The 17,104-nt window shown below is 38.7% G+C and overlaps 1 protein-coding gene across 1 annotated transcript in view; it reads left to right on the top strand.

Annotated features, from left to right (window-relative positions):
* Positions 1-15,956, top strand: part of LOC127539758 (solute carrier family 15 member 2-like) — a 57,241-nt gene extending 41,285 nt beyond the window's left edge. Inside the window, exons 16-22 of the mRNA XM_051964078.1 lie at positions 713-871; positions 1,050-1,096; positions 11,510-11,617; positions 11,920-12,022; positions 12,132-12,275; positions 12,443-12,547; positions 15,245-15,956. Coding sequence (XP_051820038.1) covers positions 713-871; positions 1,050-1,096; positions 11,510-11,617; positions 11,920-12,022; positions 12,132-12,275; positions 12,443-12,547; positions 15,245-15,376 — 798 coding nt within the window. The 3' untranslated portion in view covers positions 15,377-15,956. The remainder of the gene's footprint in view (positions 1-712; positions 872-1,049; positions 1,097-11,509; positions 11,618-11,919; positions 12,023-12,131; positions 12,276-12,442; positions 12,548-15,244) is intronic.
* The last annotated feature ends 1,148 nt before the right edge of the window (positions 15,957-17,104 follow it).

The following is a 17,104-nucleotide window of genomic DNA, read 5'->3' as shown; positions in this document are numbered from 1 at the left end:
GGAAAAGTGAGCATTTACAAGACTGGTTAATCATAAAATCTAGAACAAGATGAGAACTCAATAAATTTAGGGTATGGTGATCAGAGGGGCTTGATGAGCTCAAGTTTCAGGGTGGCAGAGCAGTTCTTACAAACCTATAGCGAAAGGAGGGAAATCATTTTTAAGGCTTGAGACTGAAATACTAGATGAGCTATGCTAGACTGGATTGGTCTGGGCACAAAGATAAGCTCAGAAGTCAATCCCATTCTTTGAGCCAGACAGAGCTGGTGCCTTCTAATTTTAATGGAATAACTTAAAATTTTTCTATGGGAACCTAATTTCTATTCTGAGATTTCTTCAGATTATAATAAAAATCCATCTCATTCTTTTTTTTTCTCTGAGGCAATTAGGCTTAAGTGACTTGCCGAGGGTCACAAAGCAAGGACGTATTAAGTGTCTGAGGCCAGATTTGAACTTGGGTCCTCCCGACTTTAAGGCTGGTACTCTATCTACTGTACCAACTAGCTGCCCCCCACCTCATTCTCTAAGGCGGGGCAATGCACTATCTCCAGAAATAATGTACTGTTAAAAGCTGAGAGTCAAATCATATTCCCAAAATCATAAAATTTCCTTTAAAAAAGATCTGTCATTAGCATCTGGGCAGTAGCAACAATCCTGTTGGAAATTTTCTAAGTCATCTGAAGCACATAAATTGACTCATGCTTTTTTCTAGTATCCAGATTATGACACTATAGATTTGGACTCAGATGAAGAGTATTTTCAGATACATATATCTGACTCTACATGGTTCAAAAAAGAAGTGATTCTCCTGAAGGAGAAGACAATATATATACTAATTCTGAGTGGAAAGAAGACGTACTCAATCACCCTGGTGAGAGTTTGGTGTGGGGACTAGATGGGAAGAAACAGGACATTTCTGGGGGAAGGAGGGAGGGAGAAGTGGGAAGAGGAGGGAAAGGTTAAGGAGGGGAGAAAAAGATGATACTGTCTGAACAGGATTCGTCATCTTTAGAACTGTCCATGATGATTTCTCTCCCTCTTTGTTTTAGATGAAGGAGGACACTGAAAAACCAGAGAATGGACTTGCACATGTGAGGTATATTTGTTTCAGTTCTCGACCAAAGAAAGGTACCTTTTGGGGGGCAGTGGACTCTGTCCACATCCAGTGGGCTTAAAGCAAATATTTATGTTTTTTTATCTGTAGGCCTAGTGTATTTATCAGTATCTGTTTATCTGCCTGTCTGTCTCATATTGGAAAACACTGTGGGTAGCACCATCACTCAAGTACATATCTCAGACAAGAGCTGTCCTTATATGGTTCTTCAATTGTACTGTTTCCATAAAGAAAAAAACCAATTATTTGCTAAATTAACAAAAAATGACAGTTACTAATCTATAATATAATAATCATAATTTTAAAAATCATATTTTATGTAGGTAGAAATAGAAAAAGTATAAAAATATAATAGCATTATCAATATAATAGTATAATCATTATAATAACTTCCCATTAGAGTAATAACTGTTATTGATAACTATTTAATCTAACCACCATTACATTCATCTCTTGTTTTCTGCCTATTCTTAATAGCACAATTCAAGTGTATACCTTCATTCTTAGAATCTCAGAAATGAACAAGAGTCCAGAGTCTCTTGAGCAGTGGTTCTCAAAGTATGGTCTAGCAAATCCTGGGGATCTCTGAAACCCTAAAAATTCAAAAATAGTTTTTATTTCCAATATGGTAAATGTCTATAAATATAATCCAGATAAACAAAAACACTTTGGAGAGATCCTCAATAATTGTTTATGGGATAAAGATACTGAAAACAAAAGTTTGAGAACCACTGCTAGAGCCTGGCTGAAACAGAATTCTTTACTACAAAAATACTCAATACAATCCCCTACAATAAGATACCACAAAATAGAATTGGTCCAGGCTTCTAGTGAGGGAGAATTCATTACCTCCTGCTCAAGCAGTTCATTAGTTGTTAGTAAGCTTTTCCTTATATCGAAAATGAACTTCGCCTCTCTACAACTTTGGTTAGTCAGAAGACATTTATGAAATATTTACTATGTGTGAGGCTTCGTGCTAAATTCTGGGCGTGCAAAGGAAAAAAAATGTCATCTCTGCCTTCAAGGAGCTCCCATTTTAATGGGTGAGACAAGTTGCAAACAATCATATGTATACAAAATATTGACAAAGTAAATGAGATAATCTCAGAAAAAAAGCATCACCTGTCGAGGGAAACCTGGAAAAGTCTTTCTGCAAAAAGGGATTTGAGCAGAGTCTTGAAGGAAACTCGAAAAGCTGTAAAGCCAAAGTGAGGAGAATTCCAGCCAATATAGAAGTCTGAAGGGTTCTGTGAGAGAACAGGGTAGATCACAGAGTCATTATATATGGAGGAAGAGAAGTAATAAGCCAGATTTCTTCTAGTTCTTCCCTCTGGAGCGAGGCAGATCAAGTTTAGATAGCTTTTCAAATAGCCTGAAGACAACTATGACCCACTCTTGAGTCAAGTCACTTTTCTCCAGGCTGAGCATCTCAAGTCCCTTCATGTGATCTTCCTGTGACATAATCTTGAGCTGGCCATTTCCATATTTTAAGCCATGGTGTAGAACGCCATCTGTATCCTAACGGTCTTCAGCTGCCCACCCAACACATGATCATCATGCGCAATGAATGCTTCCAGAGTTGGGGCAAGATCCCTTGTGTCCACGTGAATCGGGATGAGTGTAAGCAGGCGGTATTCACCTGCTTCGACAAGTCCTGGTTACCTGCTCTGGAGAGACAGCAGGCTTCCGCTGGCTACGGTCTGTCTCCATTCCTCATCAGGGACTCGCCAGCATTCACAGCTTGCTCCTCTCCTCTTCCCCTGGCCCTTATTGGACATGATGGGGCCTGGGGGTCAATCCTTGTATCCATCCCCTTCCCTCCACTCCACCACCGCCTCTCTTTAGTCTCCAGCTATTGCTGAAGGCCCCCCAGCTCATCTCTTCCCACAGACTTACTCAACTAATTCCTAAAGCATCATCAGTCTGACCATGTCACTCTCCTACTTAAGAAACTGCAGTGATCGCTGACTTTTCTAGTCATCGTTAGGGCTGCCCATGATGATTTCTCTCCCTCTTTGCTTTAGATGAACTTGCACATGTGAGGTATATGTGATTCAGTTCTCAACTAAAAAAAAGGTATCCCGGGGCAGCTAGATGGCTCAGTGGGTAGAGCAGCAGCCCTGAAGTCAGGAGGACCTGAATCCAAATCTGGTCTCAGAGACTTAACACTTCCTGGCTCTGTGACCCTGGGCAAGTCACTTAATCCCAATTGCCTCAGCAAATAAATAAATAAAGGTATCTTTTGGGGGGCAATGGAAACATGTCCCGAGGACCTGTCTGTGGGGTAAAATACAATCAATTCCATGTGACGCGGAAAATCTTTTACAATTTGCCTCCTGAATACTTTTTAGGCCAATTAGATATTTGTTTCCCTTAAGTACTCTACCTACATTCTAGCCAAACCAGCCTCCTTGTGCTATCCTCTACCCACCATTACATCTCTTGTCCCCTTGCCAAGAATGCCCACTTATGTTCACCTCTGTCTTGTAGAATCCTTAGCTTTTTAAAGGAATAACTCAAGCACCACTGTCCAAGTGCTTCTCAAACTTTTATGGTTCATTCTCTGTGTTTATTACTTCTGCTGCTTCTACTAGTACTAGTACTACTGCTGCTACTACTGCTATTACTATTACTATCTCCTACTACTGCTACTGCTGCTGCTACTACTACTACTACTAGTAGTAGTACTACCCCTTACTACTAACTACTACTACTACTACCGCTACTGCCACTGCCATTATTACTACCACTACTAATACTACTACTATTGTTGCTACTGTTACTGCTGCTGCTACTATAACTATTGCTGTTCCTGCTACTACTACTCACTACTAATAGTAGTACTACTGCTGCTACTGCTATTACTATTACTATCCCCTACTACTAACTACTACTACTACTGCTGCTGCTACTACTACTAACTATTGCTAGCAGTAGTACTACCCCCTACTACTAATTACTACTACAACCGCTACTGCCACTGCCATTATTACTACCACTACTAATACTACTACTATTATTGCTGCTGCTGCTACTATAACTATTGCTATTCCTGCTATTACTACTCACTACTAATAGTAGTACTACTGCTGCTACTGCTATTACTATTACTATCTCCTACTACTGCTGCTGCTGCTGCTACTACTACTACTACTAGTAGTAGTAGTAGTACTACCCCTTACTACTAACTACTACTACTACTACCGCTACTGCCATTATTACTACCACTACTAATACTACTACTATTGTTGCTACTGTTACTGCTGCTGCTACTATAACTATTGCTGTTCCTGCTACTACTACTCACTACTAATAGTAGTACTACTGCTGCTACTGCTATTACTATTACTATCCCCTACTACTAACTACTACTACTGCTGCTGCTGCTACTACTACTAACTATTGCTAGCAGTAGTACTACCCCCTACTACTAACTACTACTACAACCGCTACTGCCACTGCCATTATTACTACCACTACTAATACTACTACTATTGTTGCTGCTGCTGCTACTATAACTATTGCTATTCCTGCTATTACTACTCACTACTAATAGTAGTACTACTGCTGCTACTGCTATTACTATTACTATCCCTTACTACTAACTACTGCTATTACTATCACTACTCTTACTACTATTTTTGCTACTGCTGCTTCTAGTTAGTTACTACTACCCCTACTAACAACTACTATTGCTACCATCACTGCTACTATTATTACTATTACTATTAGTGCTACTGCTATTGTTGTTGCTGCTGCTGCTACTACTTACTACTATTACTAACTATTACTATTAGTAGTTACCACTACTCTCTATACTACTTCTACTACTCCCCTACTAACTGCTACTACTGCTATTGCTACTATTATTACTACTATTATTAGTGCTACTGCTGTTGTTGTTGTTGTTGCTGCTGCTGCTGTTGCTACTACTACTACTAGTTACCACTACTCTCTATACTAACTACTTTTACTATTCCCCTACTAACTACTACTACTGCTGCTGCTACTGCCACTGCTACTATTATTAGTGCTACTGCTGTTGCTGCTGCTGCTACTACTACTACTATTAGTACTACTACCCTCTTATACTAACTACTGTTATTACTCCCCTGCTACTAACTACTGCTATCATTATTGCCGCTGCTGCTGCTGTTAGTACTACTTCTTTTACTACTACTACTAACTGAAAAATGTAATAAAATAAATAACTATTGTTTGTTGAATGAAGGAGCATTAGAAGGGAAGAAAATCGCCTTCTTTGATAAAAACCTGACCTGTATTACTTACTTTAGGCCTTCTTCTTTTTACCTTCTGTGTCTCCCTACATCCTCCTAATAACACAAATTAGGATTCCTCTCTGCCTCTTCCAGTCCTTTATTTTATTTTTAAAACCTTTTTTCCATGTCTTTTAAAGAAAGAACACTTTCTACTGGAGTAGAGAAGCATTCCTTAAGAAACTTCATCTTTTTTTTGTTTCATTAGAAGATGAAACAATCACTTGGAATATATTTATAATCACCTCCTAAAAGGTCTTCACTATGCCCTCCCCCTCTAATCATTTTTTCACACATCAGTATTTCCTAGGTCTGTTATTTTGTCAATATGGGTTGTCTCTTCACTTGGGCAGATAGATACATATCCATATTTTCTCATTCAGTAACTCTTCATGCTCTACTGTAAATCCTTCTCCATGGGGATTCCACACAACCTTTTGAGGTTCTTCATCTAGTTTTTTCAAAGTACTATAAAAGCCACAAAGGAGCACTGCACTGGTTACCATTTAATAAAAGAACATGACAAATTATTCTTACATGTAATTGGGGGTAACATAAAATCATTATTTTTTAAATGGGTTAAATTTTAACAGTTTATTATACATCTGTCTTTTCAAGATATGCTAACTATATTGTCAATATATTCCAGTATACTCACTATGCTCAGAGACCAGTTCAATGGATGTCCATCCCAACCTCATATTATAGTCTGGTCAACAATCATAATTTATATATTTAATTTTTACTGTGTGATTAGACCAAAAAATTTTGAGGTGGAATGAATCTCATTTAGAAGGTTCTATAATATTCTGAGATATATTGCAATTAGGATAATGTCATCTCCAAATAAAAGCATTTAGAGGACTTGTCTCCTCCCCCACTCCATCCATAGAGAATCTCTCTTTGGTTTGGATTGTACATAGGATGTCATCTATTATTACAGTGGTAAATAACATTGGCAATAATATCTCTCTGTATTTATACCTAATTTAACATTAATAATCATAAGGTAATCAAATGAATTTATTTCTGTTGTTACATATTCCAGAAATCTGGAATGATTTTGATAAATACATTAAGAAATATTTTGTTAAAGCTTAGCCTAAGCTGGTGTTTTGACCTTATGAATCAAATTTTAATTATCAAACAATGAATAAAGCAGAATCCTATATTCTCAGAGATGTAACTAAATAAGTGACTTCAATGTTATCCACAAGGGACCAAAATGCTCAAAATTAGGACCAAGAGCTGTTAATAGCAATTTAATTTTTCTAAGAAAGAAAATAGAGACAGAATCCGATGGTTGGCTGGGAATTTTCTCTTTTAACCACCATTAACCCATTAATAATATTTAATATGCCCCCATTTACATGTAAAAACAATTTTTAACATTCTTTTATTAAAATTTTGAGTTCTAAGAGTCTATCCTTTCTCCTCCCTTCTTCCTCCACCCCATTAGTAAACAATCTTATATAGATTATACATGTACAACCTTGTAAAAATTTTATGAAAGAAAACTCAAGCTAATAAAAAGAAAATGAAAAATAATATGCTCCAGTCTATTCAGACAGTATCAGTTCTTTCTCTGGAAGTGAACAGCATTTTTCATTATGAGTCCTTTGGGATTGTATTGCTGAGAATAGCTGAGTCATTCACAGATGTTCAACATACAATATTGCTGTTACCATCCACAATATTCTCAAGGTTCTGTGCACTTCACTTTGTTTCAGTTCACATAAGTCACTCCAGGTTTTCTTGAACTCATCCTGCGCATCTTTTCTTATAGCACATTATTTATGCCACAGTTTATTCAGCCATTCCCCAATTGATAGGCATCTGTACAACTTCCCTGTTCTTAGCTGTCCCAAAAAAAGAGCTGCTATAAATATTTTTGTGCATGTAGATCTAGTTCCTTTTTTGATCTCTTTGGGATACAGATCAAAGGGAATGCAGTTTTCTGGCCCTTTAACCATAATTATCAATAACTCAATTTTTAACCTTTTCTATCAAAAAAGTATGACTTAACAACTTATTTCTTTGTTTGCAAAACATGTACAATTAACCTAGTTATATGTGAGGGATGCTGGCAGTTTCCAGCAGGTCATAAGTCCTATTTCTGCTCACTGAGATATATCATGTTAAACCCAGGGCTATGAAAGATCTTTCACTAAATCCTCATTTGTTTCCCTGTTGAACTTGATGTATTTCTACACTAAGCTGTATCTATGTTTTCAATCTTCCTTTGTCTGTCTCAGATAAGAATAAGGTTCATTTTGGGCCCACACTCCCTATCACATCATGTTCTTATATTCTTCTCGTGTACAAATTACGAGAACCAGCATACTAAACTACACCAGAGTCCACCTCCCCTTACCCTCCCTTTTATTACCTCTTCCTTCTTCCAGCAGAGGTAAATTCATGACATCAAAGTAATACAAAGGAAAATTTAATTAAACCGACTGGTATGTAAATAATAAGGAACAAAAAAAAAAAAAAGCAGAAAATGCATTTCCCAAACTGTCACTTCTTCTGTCTTCTGCCTTGAAGGGAACATGAGGCCGTCCAATGTAGGCCAACAGAAAATTAAAACAGAGATTGTGAGTTCCCTGGGCTCTCCCTGCTCCCTGATAAACAAACACGATGCAGCTAGATGTGCTCTCTCTTCTCTTCAAGCCCCACTGCTCTGCTGGAATAGTCAGCTGGTCCCACGGTAGTGGCTGGGCAAATTGATCCCTGCTAACCAGCTTCAGAGCTCTTAGGTCTTCATGCCTTTTGCTAACCAAATTTGCTTCAGTCACTTCGGTTTTAGTGTCTAGAAAGCCCTGATTAAAGCAGACCCAGTTACCTTTGGTTAATACTTAGCAGATTCCAGCTAAAACCCTAATGCAAACAGAAACAATTTCCCCAGACCTCAGAATAATTTATCTTTGTTTTATGCACAAATTTCATTCTAGTTTGCATTATAAGTACTGTATATTAATTATATAGTCTTGCCTCCTTGGGAACTCCCATGCATGATTGTAAGCTCTATGAGGGAGGTTTTGTTTGCTAAAATCTTTATCAGCTCCAGTGCTCAGCACAGTACTCTGCTCACAGTAAATATTTAATAAAAGTTTGTTGATGGAGGAAAGCATTATGGTGTGATGGAAAGAGTGATGGAGTTGGAGACAAGAGACCTGGATTCAAGTTGTTTTTATGACCTGGGGCCAGTGCCTTAAGTTCTCACCTTCAATACCTTCCCCTAGATATAAAATTATGTCTGTGGACTAAGAAAATGGCAGTGATTCGGTCCAATTCAAAACCTCCCTAGCAGTGGTTCTCAAATTCTGGTCCAGAGAATCCTAGGAATTTCTGAAATCCTTTCAGAGAGTCTACAAATTCATAATTAGTTTTTATTTTTAATGTGAACAATATCTATATCTATAAACCACATAAACAAAAACTCTTTGGACAGATCCTCAATCGTTTTTAAAAGGATGAAGATATTGAGAACAAAAGTTTGAGGACCACTGCATAGTATCCATGGTGCAATATCACAAGTTAGCTTTCTTTCCCTTCTTAATGTTCTTTGTTGTACATACACATTGTATTTGTAAGTGCTTACTAAATGTTTGTTTGATTAGGTTAGATTTGTATTTTCTTCCTCATTATAAGGTTATATCTCCCAAACCTGGTATTAGCACGGGCTTCCCAGATCTTGAACCCAAAACTAGCATGCCTCTGGTGCCATATTCTATCACTTCATCATAGATCATGGATGCAAGTTTTCCTTTAGCTCTTCAGGGAACTGATTAAATCTTTTATGGATGGGCAGCATTAGTCTACTTACTCCATGAGAGTGATATGGCTGGATTTGCCTATCTGGATTTCAAACATTATTAATATTCTTGTAACATGCACATTTGAACAAAAATTCTTGCCAAGTACAAAACACCTGGAGCCCTCACTACAGTATATTTTTATTTTAGCACTGTTACATTGAACAACAAATTCCATTTGAAAGTTACTTTTTGATCTCTCAAAATCAAAAGAAAATTTAAAAATTGTTTTTACACATTTGAATTCAAACCATCTTTCAAATTCAAATATAAATTCCTGGATCTTTGAGGCATGCTTGCTAAAATTACAAAACCCAAATGATTCTTGATAATTTTTACATGTAGGAAAGAGTCAAATTACAATTTTTAATTCCCAGAGAACAAGTTTTATTTTAAATACTTTAGTACAGTTGTATATAAATGTTAAAACCCAATTTCAACCTTGATGTTTTATGTTCAACTCATTTAAATACCCCATTACATTTACAATGAAAGCCAAATTCTGAAATCCATTCTTAAGATTATAGTTCAGGTGACATCTCTCATTTCTTAAACATTTTGATTTTATGGCAAAAGTTGCCAAAATCTCTTCAAAACCACAGGGAAGCCAGCCAATTTTTGTATAATCAAGTAGATGTTTTTATTCACTTTTAGTTTTCCCAATAAATATGTAAAAAACATGTAAAATTCATTGTTTTATTAGCAAAAGTCAGCACATGTTCTATTTTTATTATTTTTGAGCATAAACTTCCTATTATATAATGCCATGAACATAATGAAACTTACCATCAGGAGCAACTTCATTCTGCCTCCATATTCAATTGTCTTCCCTTTCATTGTTGTATTTGCAATCACATACTAGTTCTACTAATGGAAATTTATACTTTTCTAAAAGTCTATTTACTTCCTTAAAAATATCTTCACTTGTTGTAGGTCATTAAGAAGAATAACATTAAACAAATCTTCATTAACAGCTAAGACTTTTCATCATATGAGCAAATAAAGTTATTTGAACTGGTTTACTAATATCCATACTTTCATCAACTGCAATTAAACAAAAAGTCAGAAAATTTGTGAGTTTCGATTTAAGATTTCCATTGCATTAATGGCAGTTTTCTTAATTCATTTCACAACAGTATTTCCTGATAAAAGTATTAACTTTTTAAAGCACAAAGAATTTCAGTGGTTTTCACTATATACCTCACAAATTCACCTTCACTAAAACACTGAATGTCTAGCTATGAGTTCTGAAATCACAAAACTAGTTTTGGTCACACTCTTGTTCTCTTCATGAGATTTTGTTAAAAAAAAAAAATTTCCCTCAACAGTTTTAGTAAATTTCTATATCTCTTTTTACTATTAAGCTAATTCTGTTTTTAAGATGGCATTTTTCAGTATATTTTTATTATTAATTGGCCAGCCTTTTTTATTGTTAAGTTTTGTGTTTATATTAATTTTTACATATTTCTGTATGAGTCATGTTGGGAGAGAAAAAATCAGAATACAAGAGAAAAACCACAAGGGAAAAAAAAAAAAAACAATTTTTCAGTATCTTTACCAAACTGTTCATTCTCTTTTCATAAATTTCTTGCAACACTCTCATTTCTTAATTTTTCTTCTCATTTTTTTTTTTTTTTTTTTTTTTTTTTTTTGCTTTAATGCTTCCAGGAATTCTTGTTGGGTTTGGGTCCAATTAACATCTTTCTTTGAGGCTTTAACTGTAACTATTTTCACATTGTTGTTTTCTGGGTTTGTGCCTTGTTCTTCATTTCTACTAGAGCTGATTTTTGTAACCAAGTTCCTTTTTTGTCATTGGCTCATGTAAAAATTACTGGACTTGCAAACAAAAGACTGATTTAAATCACACTTGGTTTGATAAAGAGCCCTGCTGAGTAAATGGAACATGTCTTCTCTTTGTCACCATATAGGCCCAGCAAAGAATTACGGTTCCCAACAGTTTTCTTGGTGGTTACATGTTCCAAGACTGACTTGCCAGTGGGCTGTTTTGTTCTGTCCGTTTACCCTAGGATATAGTGTCATAAATTGAGGCATCAAGGTGCCTGGGGGATGGGAGGGAGTGTCATTCCTGGCCAGGGGAGTGGGACAGTGGATGTGACAGAGAAACCTCTGGATGCCAGAAATCAGGGAAGTGCATTAGATGATGGAGGGCAAATGTTGGCACCCTAAAGGCCTGGTGGAAGCATGGGACAGACAGGAGCAGACCCAGAAGAGAAGCTAGAGTATGGCGTGGGGGTGGTCTCAGTGCATACCTCTAACTCAGACTCAGTTCTTATCCACAGGATTTTTAATACTCTGGACAAAGATATTTATCTCATCTTGCTTGTAGACACCTTCAGGCTCCAGAAACACAATGGGTACTCTCCACAGCTAAGCATTAGGATAAGCAGGTGAACAGCCCTATGACCAATTTGGGGGAATACCTGGGTCCCACCACCACTTGGTATGAGCAGTAAAATTTCCCTGCTCTCTCAGATCTCCCTTAATTAAGTTTATGCTTTCCATCTTTTGATTATCTCCTATTTATTCTGTACCTTGCTTTTCACATAGTTGTTTGCATGGTGTTTTGCCCATGACACTCTGAATTCCTCGAGAGCAGGGGCTGTGTTTTGCCTTTCTTTGTATCCCCAGCACTTAGCATAGAGTGCCTGACACAAAGTGGGCATTTAATTGACTGACTGACTCTCACCAGAAAGGTAAATCTGTTTTATATGATCGAGGAGAAGAAGGATGTATTACAATTAAAAGCGGGACTGCTGAAATTTGGAAGCTCTTATCTGATCTTCATTATTCAGGTGGGTTACCAAAGCAAGGTCAGTCAAAAGGAGCCCAGCCTCCTATACCAATCCCTCCTAGTAGACTCTTTCCCGCCATATATACACTGGCTTTCACTTGCTTCCTCAGGACGTTCCTGTAGTAAAGATCCACAAAGTAAAGCTGATGGAAATGAAGGCCTTTTCCGTTGGGTGGCAATTCCCACAATTATTTATAAAGGACGTGGGAAAATATTTTCTCACTGTTTCCTGCTTGGAGTTTTTCTACTATGAGGTTAGAGATTACTCAGGATAATACACAGACAATGGAAAGGGACTCAGGCAGGGCAAGGGGGGCGTGTTCAGATTAGGGTAATGGGTGGGAAGGAGTGGGAAGTCTGTGGGAAATGTGCCAGGACCTGGATCTTGGTAGAGGTGACTAAGCTGGCTTTTGTGCCCTAGGCTCCACCAGGCTTGAAAGTCACCATGACAGCTTTGTGGACCAGCAGTCTTTACGGCAGTTATCTGATCATGAATTTTGTGTCCTACATCTCCCTCCTGCCTGAGGTACAGACCCCTCCTCCTTTTTATATTGCCTTTTACAAGACTAAATGCACCAACCTCAGATACAACTTGTTTCCAGCTTCTCCAGGGTCTTGTCCCTCCCCTGGTCCCTGCTGCCCACAGCCCCAGCCCTTGGTCCCCACACTAGACTCTTCTCATGGGAGAGAGCCAGAGATTGTAAGGGATCTCCACCACCGCTAGTTAGCATGGTAACTACAGCCCGGGTTATTTTCTCCCCTGGAGGAAGGCAGTCCTAGGCTGGCACAGCTAAGGCCAAACAGAGTCCATTCCCAGGAAAACTCGGAGCCTAGGGGACTTGTGGGGCAGCCATGGCACCATCACTTAAGACCCTTTGCTTTGGCCTCTGGGACATGGGAGAGCCTAGGATGAAAAGCAAGCTGTTTTATTGGAGTGCCCCTAAAGCAGGAGTGAAAGCAGATGCCTTGCCACTCGTCCAAGTACCCATACTTGGGTAGTCCTAGATCTGGAAGGTGCTTCTCTGCCACAGAAACCACTTCTTTTTTTTCCCCCCTGAGGCAGTTGAGGTTAAGTGACTTGCCCAGAGTCACACAGCCAGGAAAAGTTAAGTGTCTGAAGCTGGATTTGAACTCAGGGGCCGGTGTTCTATCCACTGTGCTATCCAGCTGCCCCCCCTAGAAATTACTTCTAAAGAAGAGGTGGGTTCTGACTAAGAATGGACCATGTGAAACTGAATGCCAGTACTTGGAGAAAGGCTGGCTGAAGAAAGCAGGCAGACCCTCCTGTCCCCTTCTCTCTTCTTATCCATGGGGAATCCATTCCTTCCCTTGTTGCTCATGAGAATGGAAGAGAAAGGTCTTTTTTCTCCTCCTCCTCCTCCGAGGAAATTCTCTTCTTTGCCTTTGGTATTATATTCATCTCCTAGCTCCAGGTCTAAACAATACCGAGGACGCAGCTGAAGAGGAACAACAAATGTGATGATGATGGTTCTGTGATTGTCAGTGTCCTCCGATGTAGACAAAGAATAGCATAACAGATGAAAGAGGATTATTTAGGGAATCAATCCAAGGGACAAGGACAAGGACAGGGAGTGGAGAAAGACCTCAAGTCAAGAGTTTAGATGGTGGATTCCTCAGGAAGTACAGCTAGTCAGAGCATTGACAATGGTTGAATAGACAGCGGTGGAATGCTAATCACAGGAGGGACATAAGAGTTAACAAGCATTCTGTTAGAAAAAAGTGTGGAAATAATCAGATACCTACACAGCCTCTTGCACACACACACACATACACATACACATTATAGTTGAAAAGGAATCTCAGGAAGGTATTAATAATTGGGGTATTAGGACAAATCTTCTGTGGAAGGTGGGAATTGAGCTGAGTCTTCAGGGAAGCGAGAGATAGAGATAGAGGTGAGAAAGGATGGGATTCCAGGCATGAGGGACACCTAGTACAAAGGCAATGAGTTGTGTGTGTGTGTGTGTGTGTGTGTGTGTGTGTGTGTGTGTGTGTGTAGAGCTGCAAATAGGCTATTTGGTAGCTAAGTGGATCTTTAATCCATGCAGAGAAATTAAAAGTATAAGATTAAAATGGAGGAAGGAGCCAAGTTGGGAAGAATTTTTTAATACAAAAAGATTATATTGTCAAGGTAGAAACAATATGATATGGCATTGGACTAGATCAATGGGATGTGAGGAAAGAATAACATGGAGGCTGTGAACCTGGATAATTGACTGGATGGCGCAGCCCTCGACAATACAGGAAAGTTCAGAAAATGGAGTGGGTTTGGGAGAAAATACTTGTTTCATCATATTAGTTTAGATATTTGTAGGGTACTACAGCTCAAGGCAAAAGGCACAGGAAAGAAACTAGGGCTGGATATATAGACCCCAGAATCACCCATACAAATTTGATCATTGAGAATTGCTTAAAGCCGGTAAGATCACCAAATTAAGTAGAACTGAAAGTAAAAAGAAGGGGGCCCAACATGATTAGTAGGCATGACATGGATAAAGAGATATGGCAAGAAACGTTTATGGTAGAAGAAGAGGAATGGTGCCACATGTTAATAAGGGACAGAATGTAATTATAGTGATGGGTTGACTGGTATGTGACTTAGATGATTAAGTCATTGAACACAAAGGGATGAGTATTACAGGATCATCAACATGAGGTATTGCAGTCACAGTGATAATGGCACAGGAGAAGTTAAGAGGAAGAAACTAGGCAAGAGGTAGAAAGACTGAACTGAGAGAGTTCCCTTTCATCAAGTCCTTTTCTTTAGGCTTCAGTTTCCTCATCTGTAAATTGGATTTGAACTAAGTAACTTAATGGCTATTCTATTCATGAAACAAACATCAAGCATGTACTAGGTTATCAGACACTGTGGTGACAAAAACAAAGCAATCTCTACTTTGGGGGGGAAGCAAAATTTAGACATTTGCAAAATAGTAGGTGTGAAAATCAACTATGAAGTAAATTTGGGAGAGATATCTAGGAATATCAAGAAAAGTCTCACGTGAGCTGAGTTTTGACAGAAGCCAGGGATTCTAAGAGGCAACGGTGAGGGATACATCTTCCTGACATGGAAGATGTCATACAGAGAGGAGATGAAATGTTGTATATGGAACCATTCTGTGGTGCTATAGTTCCATAAATCTTTTGTAGAGTTCTAGGGGAAAACCATCCATCCTGATTCTGTGTCTGTTTCTTTCTACAGTGGATTGAGTACTTCTTAATTTCTTGCATCCTATTGAGTGTCATCATTGCTTTCTTCATCATAAGCTATTACTACAAAGAAACTTACAGAGAGAACCTGTCTTCTGAATTCACAGTCATTGGGAACAGATGAAGAAATTATACATTTGGCTCAGGTCCATCATCCCCATCCTGGTCATTTCCCCCTTCTGACCCTCCTATGATCATTCTTTCTCTTCAGCTCTTCTCAATAGTGCGACACATTGGCTAGAGTCAAATTCATTTAACTCTGGTCAGAATTTGTGTGCTTTGAATGGAGAGGTTGGAGAGTCTGATATGGAAGAAAAAGTGGGAAGGAAGGGGGAAGATGGTCCTCACTCAGGAGAAGGATCCTTGACTGAGAGAAAACTTCAGTCTCCCCAGCTGGGCAGAGTGTATGGGGGGGGGGTGGGCATCTGGTAAAGAACAGAGTAAAGGCAAAGAAACATGGCTGGCTATGTGACTGGTTTTTGGGATCAGAATAAGGGAGGGGGAGTCAGGAAGGAAGTTCCTCGATCTTGAGTTTGAATAAAGTGCCAAGTCCCATAAACCCTTTGAAGACAAACTAAGGTGTTAGGGCTAGCTCCCTAATTTTTTCACCCTTGCTATTATAGGGCAAGCTATCTGAGGGGAAGGAAAGAAAAAAGGCCATGGAAACAGAATAGTGTAATATAATGGATAGTCAGGAAGATGTTGGTCAACCTTTGCCCCCAGTACATATAAACTTGGGCAAGTGTAAGTGAATCATTTAGACTCTCAGTTCTCCAAGATGAGAAGCTAGGAAAATTTGTATACAGATAGGGAATTCCCTGTATGGATGGAGTCAAGGGTTCAGACCATGAAAGATGATAGGGAAGGGCATAAAATGGCTCAGTTTAGTTCAAGTACTGTATATTTGGGGATAGGGATAGGAACTAGCCTTATCTTCAAGAGGCAAACATAAGACTCAGTTTCCTTATGCTACACAAATGAGCACCACCATTCAGAACTTCACTTGCAAACGGAGTCCTAGGATCAAGTTTTCGATTCATTTCTTTCAGCAGCAACAAAATGATGCAATTCATCTTCTACCACTAGAATTCCAATGGCCAATCTCAGATCACTAGTGCACTGGAGGTATGACTCGACTCTGAGGTGCATTCATTCCCTCTGTCTCTCCACTGAGAGTACTCTAAATATGTTACTCTTAAACAAGTTATCTCTTATAGCCATCTTTCCCCACAGGCTTATCTTTAGTAAGATATCTTACCAATATACTTTCCCTCTGGTATGCTTTTGCAAAGCTGGGTGGGAACTTTAGGGACACTCTAGTTCAGTCTGAAAAAATTGATACGACATGCCTTGCAAGAAGAGTTCATCAACAATTTTTAACTTTTATGAGACTTTTATCCCACCAGATTATGACACAAAAAGATGGAAGACTTGTTTCCATACCCCACTATAGAGTACTTTAGCCCATACTCTAGAGCAGGGGTCCTCGCACAACGGCCCGCGGGCCAGATGCGGCAGCTGAGGACATTTATCCCCCGCCCCCAGGGCTATGAAGTTTATTTAAAGGCCCACAAAACAAAGTTTTTGTTTTCGCCATAGCCCGGCCCTCAGTCTGAGGGACAGTGAACTGGCCCCCTATTTAAAAAGTTTGAGGGCCCCTGCGAGAGTGAATTAAAGTGTATGAATTATTTTCCTGAACAGCCTTTGATCCTTGAAGTTAGCTTGGATGTCATGTAAAATATCTAAAGGCTTTAATAAAGATCCCAGAAAGCTTGGCCAAAATGCAAAGCAATGGATATCCTTAGTATTCTGCTACTATCACTTAGCTCTCTTATTTTGCGATCTAGTTTTT

The sequence above is a fragment of the Antechinus flavipes genome, chromosome 6, assembly GCF_016432865.1.
Source record: "Antechinus flavipes isolate AdamAnt ecotype Samford, QLD, Australia chromosome 6, AdamAnt_v2, whole genome shotgun sequence".
NCBI classification, from domain to species: domain Eukaryota; kingdom Metazoa; phylum Chordata; class Mammalia; order Dasyuromorphia; family Dasyuridae; genus Antechinus; species Antechinus flavipes.
The sequence above is the reverse complement of the archived record's forward strand: the minus strand, read 5'-3'. Positions and strand labels throughout refer to the sequence as shown.